This window comes from Sinocyclocheilus grahami, unplaced genomic scaffold (assembly GCF_001515645.1).
Source record: "Sinocyclocheilus grahami isolate Dianchi unplaced genomic scaffold, SAMN03320097.WGS_v1.1 scaffold254.1, whole genome shotgun sequence".
Taxonomy (NCBI): domain Eukaryota; kingdom Metazoa; phylum Chordata; class Actinopteri; order Cypriniformes; family Cyprinidae; genus Sinocyclocheilus; species Sinocyclocheilus grahami.
The window spans coordinates 540,262-552,546 of NW_015505433.1; the positions used below are offsets into that span (position 1 = coordinate 540,262).

At 38.1% G+C, this 12,285-nt stretch overlaps 1 protein-coding gene across 3 annotated transcripts in view; it reads left to right on the forward strand.

The window, feature by feature from the left end:
- The first annotated feature begins 489 nt into the window (after window positions 1–489).
- LOC107598691 (myosin light chain kinase 3-like) overlaps window positions 490–12,285 on the forward strand; it is a 16,611-nt gene continuing 4,815 nt past the window's right edge. For 2 of the 3 annotated variants that reach the window (XM_016290082.1, XM_016290083.1), the window contains exons 1-6: window positions 3,272–4,058; window positions 5,557–5,647; window positions 5,777–6,107; window positions 7,154–7,632; window positions 8,426–8,531; window positions 10,939–11,032. In XM_016290082.1, the coding sequence (XP_016145568.1) occupies window positions 3,507–4,058; window positions 5,557–5,647; window positions 5,777–6,107; window positions 7,154–7,632; window positions 8,426–8,531; window positions 10,939–11,032 (1,653 nt within the window). In that variant the 5' untranslated portion in view covers window positions 3,272–3,506. Of the gene's footprint in view, window positions 701–3,271; window positions 4,059–5,556; window positions 5,648–5,776; window positions 6,108–7,153; window positions 7,633–8,425; window positions 8,532–10,938; window positions 11,033–12,285 lie in introns of those variants that run through there. The other variant, XM_016290084.1, reaches the window with a different exon arrangement.

Genomic DNA, 12,285 nt, shown 5'->3' on the forward strand with positions numbered 1-12,285 from the left:
GAGTCCAGGTCTGGGGAATAGTCATTGCTCATGGCAGCCCTTAAGATTCCTTATCAGGAAAGACTTCGTCTAGCTACTCGATGCCTACACATCTGAGCACGACTGATGCATTCGTCTCAATTTGGGTCAGAGCATGAGATCAGATCCCTTACAAGCACACAGTCTCTCCTCCTATTCTCCTACAATAGCACAAGAGAAACTGAGATCTGGTCTGACCCCCAGCATCCCCATCAAATCGCCATTCCTCCATCTATCCATCCATCCTGGCTTTGTAGGGAGGAAGACTTCCCGTGGGGATGGTCCCAAAACAAAAAGACAAATCTGAGACCTATTAATAAAACAGGACACTCACATTTCCATCATACTCACGCTAATCTCAGGCAGCTGTTATCTCTAAGCAGGAAGTGCTTTCTGGGCCCACTGCCGTGCTGACAGGGGCGCGTACCCAGTAAACGGGCTGAAAGTGATAAGATAGTTAGTGTTTGAGGGGTGATCTGTCCACTGCAGAATGTTACAGAACCCTGAGAGTCCAGGTCTGGGGAATAGTCATTGCTCATGGCAGCCCACATTGGGAATGGAGTACACTGAGTCCTACTAACCCAGGACAAGACAGCAATGCATGATGGGGACCTCTCTGTACAGATCAACGCTTCTCAGCACAGGTGGCTTCAGTGTGTCGGACTACATACGCAAATTCACGGTAAGATCCTGCTTTCATGCAAACAGGATGAGAAAATTCAGTACTTAGAGATTATATTTTTATATTTTTCTTATTATAACATTATAAATATGCATGTCTTATAATATCATGACTGGCTTAAAACTTATTTTTATATGTGCTTTTAGGTCATTGTCAATTATGCAATAAACTACTATTTTTAGGAGCTAAATAAATCTTTTAAAGATCCCCTTATCTATGTGAATATTAATTTAGGACTCTCTCATGAAAAACATTTTTGTTTGCATATGTAAGCTCCTTTTAATTCAAGGGGTTTGTAATTCTGAGGAATTACACATTTTAACTAACTAACAAACATATTCTGGGTTACCTTTACCTCTCACGTGGAGAATATGTGATTACTTTAATTACTTTATCTGTGTACTTTGATCATTTATAAGCTTCTTTCTTGAGCTGTTGTTTCAGTTGCATGGTCTTTGTCATTTTCTCTCTTCTATTTGGTAGCAAATCATCTCAGCATTGTCTCGCAAATTGTTGCACGTTTTTGACACTGGTGCACCTTTGGCCTTGTGACAAATTGCACATTGTCTGTAATATTTTAAAGATGTTGTACATTAGACAGCACAATCCTGTCTCCTTTCTCAGAACAAAGACGAAACATCAAAAGGAAATTACCTTGTGTGGGTGAGTGAAGAAGAAAAACAATTTATTTTAAGTAAGCATATTTAGTTTGGTCTATTAAAAGGATGACATTTGATTGAATTTGAATTTGTCTCAACAATTTCTAGCACTCAGAATGAATTTTTACCGAATGGTCTGAACGATAATGGGATTTACATCAAATTTACACACCATCACCCTGAGCGCTTTTGTCAGAGGGAGAAGTGGGATACAGACTCTTCTGCTCTCCCTCTTCCGCTGTCCCTGCCATGTCAAACATTTATGTGAGGGCACAGAAGGGATTGTAAAATGAGACTACTGTGCAAACATTCCTTTCAGAGAGGGCAAGGCTAAACACCACTATGGACAAAAGCATACATCCATTAGCATGACCGAGCCCTTTCAATGCCATATCATCTCTATCAGGCTAACGATGCACCACAAGTACAGCAGTTTAACAGCAGAGTTGCATTTCCCCTCTTAATGCACACTGTGTACTCAACATGTTTGTGTGACATTTTAAATGAATATCAGAGATCAAAGAGGTTTTAATATATTAAGCATTGTTAAAGTTATGCTTATCTCTGCCAAACAGATATTCTTTCCCAGTGATGTTAGCTATCTTACTGGCCGAAGTCCTGCTGTGGAATGGAAACTGAGTTGCTTATGTTGTGCCAGCTTGTAATAACGGATCCCCACCACCACTAAATAGTCAGCATGGGGCTACATTCCTGTGGCTGTCCCGACCCTGGCCTCTATCTCTATTGCATAATAAGGTTATACTATATTGTGAGTATTGCGTTTTGGCATCCGAACACAGCAGAAAGCTCTTATAGAAGGATACAGACAAAAAGTCCTTGGCTTGCACATGGGGCATTGACATTATGGACAGAACGTCCAGAGAGTTCAAGGTTCCCCTCCAGGCCTCTGTTGAAGCCCTTTTAATAGAGGTGTCTTCTACATTTGGTAGACGCTTTTATCCCAAGCAACTCACATTGTATTCAAAATATACATTCTATCACTTGTTACAATGGGAATCAAACCCATGACCTTGTTGAGCCATGAGCCATGATCTGAGCTACAAAAAAATCTTAATAGGAAAAAAAAGGGAGGAACTTTACAATAACATTCAGTTTTTCTAGTCTAGGTTCATTTATAAATTAGTTCATATAACTTATGAATCTGCTATAGCTGATTGTAATTCATGTCTATTCATAATTCATTAGCTAATGTTAATTTACACAACCTGTAATGTTGGAAATGAATATGATGATGTTGGTTTATGAAATCTAATGCAATAAATGTTAACTTGTAAAGTGTAAAAATTAATTAGTGATAGACATGGGTAGATATTTTATATTTTGTGAATGAATGTACATGAATATGAGGAAATTTGCTTCTTTAAATGATTTCATTTTTGGTCACGATGATGTTTGATACGATTTTTAATTTGTTGTAATGATTCAGCTAATGGGAAGACCCAGGATTAACAATGGCTGGATGAGTTGAGAGAGAGACAGTTGTAGCATATCATTCCTCATACCAGTGTCCACAGAGGTTTATTTTTACTTAAAATGTCAGCCAATGTCACGTCACGTTCCAGTGAGGGTGTTATAGGTGATATGTAGTTAGCGGGCTGGATCCAGTGGTTGAGTCTCAAAGAAAAATGGATGCAACTGTGTAACAGTGAATTTAAAAAGAAAACGGGACAAGAACATGAAAGAGTGAGATTATATCTTTCTTTCCTCTACCTAATGACCGACGATTTACAAAGGTCATTCTTTGCATGCCCACTTGTCAGCAGCATCTGCTGAGGAGAGTTTAAATGTTTTGGTGACGTCAAGAGACCACTGGAACTTTGGCAATCATCAGGGCCTGCTAGGTCATTTAAAAGGCCTGAGCACGTAGGAGAGAGAGAGAGAGAGAGAAGAGGGGGAGGAAAATAGAAGTGGAGAGATAAGATACCCATTGGAGGTGTTTATTTAAGTGGTGTCATGTCTCTGGCACATACCAACAACAGGGTTTGTCTGAGCTTTCTGTTTTGTGAGAGGCACACAATACCTCAGACAAGCATAGAGACCGTGGGGGAACAGAAATAGGGTGCAGAGGGATCAGTGGGGCTTCCTCTTTTTCTACATTTTCTCAGTGTGTGTGACAGGGGCCAGCCATGAGTAAACAGTCAACTCTGGCCACCTGTATTGCCAAGATGTATGATGGTGGCAGGCTGGAGAACTCTGGAACTCCATCTGGGACAGTCAAGAAGCCAAGTCCAACTCTGATAGGTAGCCTGAGCAATGTGGAGGTCAAGTTAAACACCCTGGAGGGGAAGATGGAACAGATCGACCATTCCCAGACGGAGGTGCTTCACAAGCTGAGTTCATTGTGTCAAGGAATGGAGGCGCTAGAAAGGAGCCTTAAGCAGCAGAGTGGTCAAGAATCAAACGTGATTAAAAATGGCCAGCGAGAGAGCAACAAACTCCCCTTGCTGACTGAGGTCAGATCGCTTTGTGGCGAAACTGTGGATCTGCTTCATAATCTCAAGCACGAGAGCCAGGAGCAGAGAAAGAAGATTGAATGTATGGAAAGTTCTTTGTCCACTCTGGAGAAAGTATTAGGGTATGTGGGTGATGCTTTCCGTAACTCAAAAATAGTGGAGTTCATTCTCAATGGTGTGGTGCCTTGGAGGAAACAAGGCCTTCTGTACACTGTGGAGGAAGAGGTCAGTAAGATCCTGGTCATCCGAGATCTCTGTTCCAAACAGATAATCAGAAAAACACAGTTTATGTGATATTCAGCGTAACAGAGTAAAATAATGTAGAATGAGGTGAAATCTAGATGTTTATTTCCAAGCTGTTTACCACAGCTAGAGCTGTCCCTAAAAATAAGGTCAAATTCAAAACAGCCTGCAAGGTGAATAATACCTAATGTGCAAGATATTGATTGTTTCTTTTAAAAGTAGCTCACTAAGAACTGAACATACTGTTTAGAACTTTTGTTTTGTTTTGTTAATCACTTTGGTTTATCTTTAGGTTATTGCATTAGATCCTTACAATATCTATGTATATTATGCATGTTATCATTTTATTTAATTGCAAAACAGCATTTCAGTGTGGTAGTTGTCAGGTGGTCTTTACAGTTTATAAGATGTAAAAGTAATAACATAGTAATAACTATATCACATAATAATAACTAATTCATAACAACATTCAATGCTATATTCAGCTGTCAAGGTCGTTTGTGTATATAGGTATCTTCTGTTTTCCCCACTATTTATTTATTTATTTTTTGTTAGCTGATCTATTCTTGCTATAGTGAGCTTGTTACGTTTATGACCAATCTAACCTTTTACCAAGGTTGCTATTTTATCTATGATGAGGCTGAACATGCCTCGTGTTTCAAATTCCTAGAGTGGATATGTGACTGAGCTGTTGGTGACTGAGTATATGTTCACCCAGCTTTGCAATTAGCAAAGCCATAAACCCATACCTTTAAAGCACATATTTTATATTCAGTGTATAGAAATGTGAATTTTCCTCTTGAAATGCACTCAGAACCGCTTGTTAGAGGACATATTCCATTTATTTTTATCCAGAGTGGTTTTACATTGATAGATGCTATATTGTTAATTGAAGACTGGATCGCTTTATAATTATGAAGTCAAATTGCTTTTGGATCCAAGTAAAATTGTGCAATAGTTGACTTACGCTAGAAAATGGAGCCTTTCACACTGTGTGTAATAAGCAGATCTGTTGTCAAACAGTGTAATTATACCAAGCATTTCATGCATCAAATGCCAAAAACCAAAAATGGAATGTTTTGTCACAAATCCCCTCTGAGCCGTATGATGAACATGAAGCTATACGTGAAGTACCATTCTGTAAACAGGTTGACTATTATAATAATGCTTCACCATAATCAGCATAAACATCGTGTATTGTTATAATTCACACACCCACCTCATGTATACAAGATCTCAAGATGTAATTACTCATAGAAGTATCTAAGTACAACATACATGAAATTAAATCCATAAAAGTTTAGAGAATTTTTGAAATTGTGAATTCTGTTATTTCAACTGTATGCTATTATTAGCTCCAAAATGTACATGTCTGTTTCAGCAATTAGAAGAAAGCTGGCAAAGTGAAATAAATGTTTTACTCATTCTATACTGCATAAAAACCAACACAAGTGTAATATATCTGAATTCGGATCCACAGAAAAACAAACCAGATGACAACAGCATTAGACCAAACAACAGTTTCTGCCACCAGAGCACACAGACGGAGGAGATTAAAGAAGTACTTTCAGGTATGAATAAAATATATCTTAAGCAAATTATGGACTAGAAATGTTTTTATTAAAGAGTCAGCTTGATAAAGTTGATGTGCCAGAGCTTTTTCCGGCATGAATTTCAATGTACGGTTTTGCAAAACACAGCTGAGACTGAACTCCAGGAGACAGAGGTCACTGTTCCCACTGTTCCCAGCAGCCTGTATTCTCCTGAAGCCCTTACAGGAGAAAGTGAACCCCTGATACCTGTTAGTACAGGAGAAAGCTCCAAAGCCTTTAAAAAAGCCAAAGAGGTGACAGTGAAAAGCAGAGCACCTTCGCAGTTCCAGACATTTGCTCCTGATGTCCAGCTGGAGGCCGAGGAGAATGAAGTGCACTATGTACCCAAACAAGAGACAGACGCTGCGCCAGCTAATGCTGAATGTGTCACTGTGACAACAACTAACGTGGAAAAAGATTTAGCTCTTCAGCAAGAGAGGTGAGATATTCCTACAAATTGCTGCCATTTAAGGTTCAAAGCAAAATGCTGTAAAATTAGCTAATTTTCCTCCCATCTTGAATTTTAAAAGGGATGTTGCCAATGACATGTTGGTTTTTCCAAGACTGCAGCAAAAAGTGTCAAAAATTACTATGGGCTGAAAAGCTAACAAGTTATAACGGAAGACCGAACATTGTCACTGGCCACCTTTGGAGATAATTATATGGCAGTGAGGAGCATAATTGCTGTAATGGACTTTTTTTTACACTTTTCTCCAACAGATAAGAACTATATAGAAGATTAGAGACCTCACATTTACAAAGGATTGTAATTAACCCGGCTGAAGTGGCCAGAACAATCATTACAGAAGCTGAAATATAAAACAAAACTTATGAAAAATATAACATCTGCTCGTTTTCAGTGAATAATGCTCATAATAACATCTCTGAACAGTCCAGAAAATAAATATCACAGTCATCAAGAACAGCAATGCACCATTCCTAAGGCACAACCATACAGCCATGTTTTTCTCATCTGTCGTAAGAGTTTTAAAGGCAGAGTGCTGATAATGCAATTGCAAGAGCTCCGTATTTTTTATGTGCTAGCTGTGTTTTGCAACTGAGACACAAAAGACCATCTGCCTCAAATAATAGGCTGTGTTGTGCTTGCTGGAAAGCATAATTCATTAGACTAATGGCCAAGGTCTTGAGATTACACTATGCGGCATTGCAACTAGTAACTGAATGCATGTTGCTAGGCATTATGTGTTTTAGGCCATTTAGCTTCATTCAAAACATTCCAATTAAGGACCTTGTGCTGTTTTGGGTTTGCCATTGTTCACAGTAGCCTCTCATGTGCAGCCACATAATATATCATAGACAACAAACCCAGTATAAAGCTACTTGAATGTCTAATATGCTGATTCTTGATTCCCATTATATACATATTTTTGAATTGATTACATATACCATGTTCTCACATACAACGTTACCTTTGAAAAGTGAATGAAGGGCACATCAAATGGTTGTTCTTTTGATTATTCCCAGGTCTCTTGAACAGGCAGATGCTTCACAGGTTGGTGAGAAGGCTTCACTCAAGGCAATAGTTCCTGAACAACAAGTGGAGCCGAAGGATGAGGATCCTCAAAACCAGGCAGAGGTTTCACAGGCTGGTGATAATGCCTCATTGAAACCATTCTTTCCTGGACAGCAACTGGATAAGAATCTGGATGTTCCTCACAAACCTATGCTCTGCACCAAAGAGCCTTTCAATAAGGATGTAGAGGTTGAGTCACAACATAAAAAGACAGTGGAAAGGGTAACACCTGTACCAAAGCATGATGAGAGAAAGACAGAAACTGAACCAGCTAACAAGAAAAACGAAAATAAAACAATTGAGAAGATTTCGGAGTCTGACCCAATGAAGAACTGTGCAGCTCCTAGTTCTCAAAACACAGCCGTTGTTGAGGAAGTAAAAGCAAAATCATCACCTCTGAGAAAAGCTGAGTCACAGCTACTGATCATTGGTGAGTTAACCTTGTGTTACTGCCAGCTGACAAAATTCATTTCATTTCAACCCTCACTAACAGGGAATGGGGATCATGAAACAAATGTATGAATCCAAATCATTAACTGTTCCAATAAAGATTATTTTAGTACTTTTAAGAAATATAAATAGGGAGAAAAAGAAAAGCAATTCTATTGTCAAATAATAATTGAATAATAAATACATTTTATGAGGTGGCATAAATGCAATCTAATAACTAGCCTTTATTAACATAATGAAAGTGTATCTTTAGTTAAACGTTATCATATGAACAACCAGTAATTGGCAGTAAGTAACTATGCTGTTAGAGCCATAACTAAGAGTCAATTGTTTGGGAGTTGGAATACACTTGTATGTTTTTGATTCACTAAACAGAATCAACTCATAAGAGCACAACATTTACATGCACTTTAAAAGTTTGATTTCAGTCAGATTAAAGCAGTTCGACTTTTTAATTAAATTAGACATTTTAAAATGTCTTAAAAGTCCAAATGAAATTGCATTTGTAATGTATGTTTTTGATTCACTAAAAAGAATCATCTTTGACATGTGACAAAAAAAGATCAGTTAGGCCTGCTTGGAAAGTGATGTATATTTGTAAATCAACTAAAAATCCAATTCATCACTTGTAATTATAACTAAAGAGCTTACAGTTTTTCGAACGTCTTTCTCAAAACTTGAAACTGCGCTCCAGATATCAGCATTCATCATGTCACCATGCCTGTATTTGGTGGGTCTGGGAAGTCTCTTAGCCTGCTGGTATTTTTTTCTAGATGACAGTCCACCTCTTCCAGCCCCGTTTGAGCATCGCATCGTCAGTGCCAAGCAGGTTCCCATGCATTCATATTACGCCGTCAAACCCAATGAGGTGCTGGGCGGGTGAGTCCATGTTTTACACACATTGTTCACCCAAAACTAAAAAATTTTGTCATCATGTAATCACTTGTTGTTTCAAACCTGTATGACTTTATTTCTTCTGTGGAACATAAATTGAAGAGAATGCTGGGAACAAAATCGTTTTGGTTACCACTGACTTCCATTTAGTGGTCGACCGATATATCGGCCGATATTTGGCATTTTTCATTTTGACGGCGCTGAGAACGGCTGCGGCTGCGGCTGCGCCTGAACACACAGTGCTCACATTCTCCCTCTTGTTTGCCATGGTCCTTAACGGTTCTGTCTAATACGGATATAAGTCTGTCTAATAATCAGATAGAACGGTTAAACAAAGGAATTAAAATGTATGCAAAGTATTATATTATTAGTAATAGAAAGGCAAATATTATAGTACTTTCTCATTTGCCGTCAGCATTCAGCAAATATTGTCATCATGTAATCACTTGTTGTTTCAAACCTGTATGACTTTATTTCTTCTGTGGAACATAAAAGAAGATTGAAGAGAATGCTGGGAACAAAATCGTTTTGGTTACCATTGACTTCCATTTAGTGGTCGACCGATATATCGGCCGATATTTGGCATTTTTCATTTTGACGGCGCTGAGAACGGCTGCGGCTGCGGCTGCGCCTGAACACACAGTGCTCACATTCTCCCTCTTGTTTGCCATGGTCCTTAACGGTTCTGTCTAATACGGATATAAGTCTGTCTAATAATCAGATAGAACGGTTAAACAAAGGAATTAAAATGTATGCAAAGTATTATATTATTAGTAATAGAAAGGCAAATATTATAGTACTTTCTCATTTGCCGTCAGCATTCAGCAAATATGCATTTATATAATTTAAACAAATCTTTGAATGAATTATGAAGATTTAATTTGACAAACCTTGCAAACTTAGTCGAATCCAGCTGTGAGATCGTGTGAAGTGTGCATTTGTATCCTGCATGATCGCGTGGTCGATCTGTGCGAGTTGAATGCTGACACGAGGAGAGTTCAGCTTCACTGAAGACGCGCGATTGTAAACTCATGATTTAAAATTATGCTGCGCTTTATGCGTTTGCCCACTGTCACAGTCATGTAATTTTCACTTGTGTGCTGTTTGTAAAATGAGTGTTACCTTGGCTTTATTTGAAAAAAAAAGAAAAAAGATTCCCAATGCTCACAAACTTCCCAGAATACTGAGTGCCCTGTTGGTTACAGTGTTTACTTCCTTTTTAATTATATTTTTATTAAATATTTATTTATTTGTAAAAAGTACTTTGTCATCTAAAGTATAAGTATGTTTATTTATTTTTTTTAATCCATTTTCAAATGATTTCAAATTTCTTGAATATCAATTAAAATAAATACAATTATATCGGCTTTATATCGGCCATCGGCCACCCCGCTTTCCAAGATATCGGCATCGGCTGTCAAAAAACACATATCGGTCGACCACATTAACACACTTTACCAAAATATCTTCTTTTACATTCTACAGAAGAAAGAAAGTCATACAGGACAACATGATCATGAGTAAATAACAACTTTAATTTTTGGATGAATTATCACTTTAAACCTATTTAATGCTTTATTTAAATGGTATGTAGTCAGTTAATCAAAGGACCAGATGAGGATGTCATAACCTCACAATCACAATTTAATTAATTTTTTAGGTGTTTGTACATGAAAGAATATTATTCAGATTTTTCATGTTTCCAGTAAAAAAAAAGCATGAATTAAGCTTGTTTAAGCATGAATTTAGAAAAAAGAGTGATGTTTATGCTAAAACAGGCAAAAACATCAAACGTCAACATTTAAAAACATAATTCATAATATGTGCACTGAAAATAAGCTTTAGGTTATATAAAGAATTTAGTTTTAAGAACATTTAAAACATTTTTAGTTTCTAACATTTTGCTCTTGGCACTCTCTGATATTGTATTTGCAGTTACATCTGACATGCTGACAACAGTGCAGCAGATAGGAGTATTAAGTGGAGGGAGGGTTACTCTCTATCCAGGACTGGCATATAAGCATGCAGGCAATGCCCATGGAACATTTAGCACTAGTTGAATGACTGGTACATACAGGCACTGGCTCATTTGCACCCCCTCTTCACCTCTCGCTCCACATACAGTATGCCACAAATAAACAACGCTTGTTTTTTGACTCATCATAGGCAGAGTTTATTTTGGGCAGGTGTTGAGCAGGTCTGTTTGCATGGAACTTTTTTTCAGCCAGCAGCAGCCGCCATCTTGACACATGTTATCTCACCCCATGGAGACACAGCAAGTAAATACACAATGAGAGGAAAAACAGCAAATAGTGACAGATAACTTTCACAAAGGTTGAAATGATTTCCATAATCCATGAAATGAAATCTGTGCGTATGTGTGTTGTTGCAGAGGCCGCTTTGGACAGGTCCACAAGTGTGCTGAGCTGTCGTCAGGTCTTACGTTAGCTGCTAAGATTATAAAAGTCCGGGGAATGAAAGAGAGGGTGAGTACAAAATATGCATAAACCATTAGCGTTTCAAAAATGTTTACCCCCATTTCTCTCTTTCTTTCTCTCCTGTCCCACTCCAATCTGTCCATCACTCTGTTCCTGTTAGGTTGCTTTATGAGAACATTTCCTTGACAACCACTGATAGTTCTGTGCATATGAGCATATGAAAAAATATGCACACATTCACACATGCACTTGCACTCTCGCAAATAACATAATAACACCCATAGTCCCTCCTCAAGGATATGAAAGCGCATGTTGTTTCTAATATCCGGATTTTATAAAAAAGCATACATTCAAGCAGAAAAGCATATACTATTTATACAGTGCTCCAAACATTGAGCTGTTTTCATATAATGCAGAATATAAAATCTTTGCACATAATAACATGTACTTTCATCTGTTCCCTACATCCTTCAAGCTTCAACAAGTGCCGCTAATTGCATCTAATGACAGCTCTTCTGTCGTAAGCACTTGCCCTCAGTGCAGTGCCATTCTCTGCCCTCTGTGCTGTCATTTGCCACCATTAGCGAGCAGTCAGTTAGGAATGGGAAGTACAGATTATTTTCACTCTCTCATGTCTTAATTCCCGCCATTTGACACAAATGTCAAAAGAGCTAAAGAAGTCAACTCACAATCACACAGAGTATATGTACACTCAAGCTCTCTAAGCGCCATTCCTGGAAACATTTGCATTTTGAAATGCTCCTTCCTAGTGACAACATGATGTGCCATTCCTTCTGCATGCGGCGTCTGCTCCAAAGCATGCCGGAGAAAGGGACAGTAGCTTTATATGAAATAACTGAAAGCTTTTCCTGGGTCAGTCCACAGAATTGCGGACAGGAAGAGCCAGAATAACTAGGGCAGACAATTACAGGGTTGGCAAAGGCTGTCAAGCCCCCATTTTGGAAATGGTTTAAACGCTTGTTTTTGTTACCCCGTGAATTCATTGTAAATCCACTTCCAGCAATTTAACGGCGCAATTTAAATTCTGAAATAGCTTCTCTCTTACTAATGACCTCATTTTTAACAGTGCTGCTATCATCCTTTGGAGAGTATAACAACACCTTTTCAAAAGCTTAAAATATAGGCTTTAGACGGCTGTTTGAAAAGGAAATACATTGCAAAGCATATTTATTTAGTATTTGTTCTGGCATTGTTATTATATATATATATATATATATATACAGTGGGTACGGAAAGTATTCAGACCCCCTTAAATTTTTCTCTCTTTGTTATATTGCAGC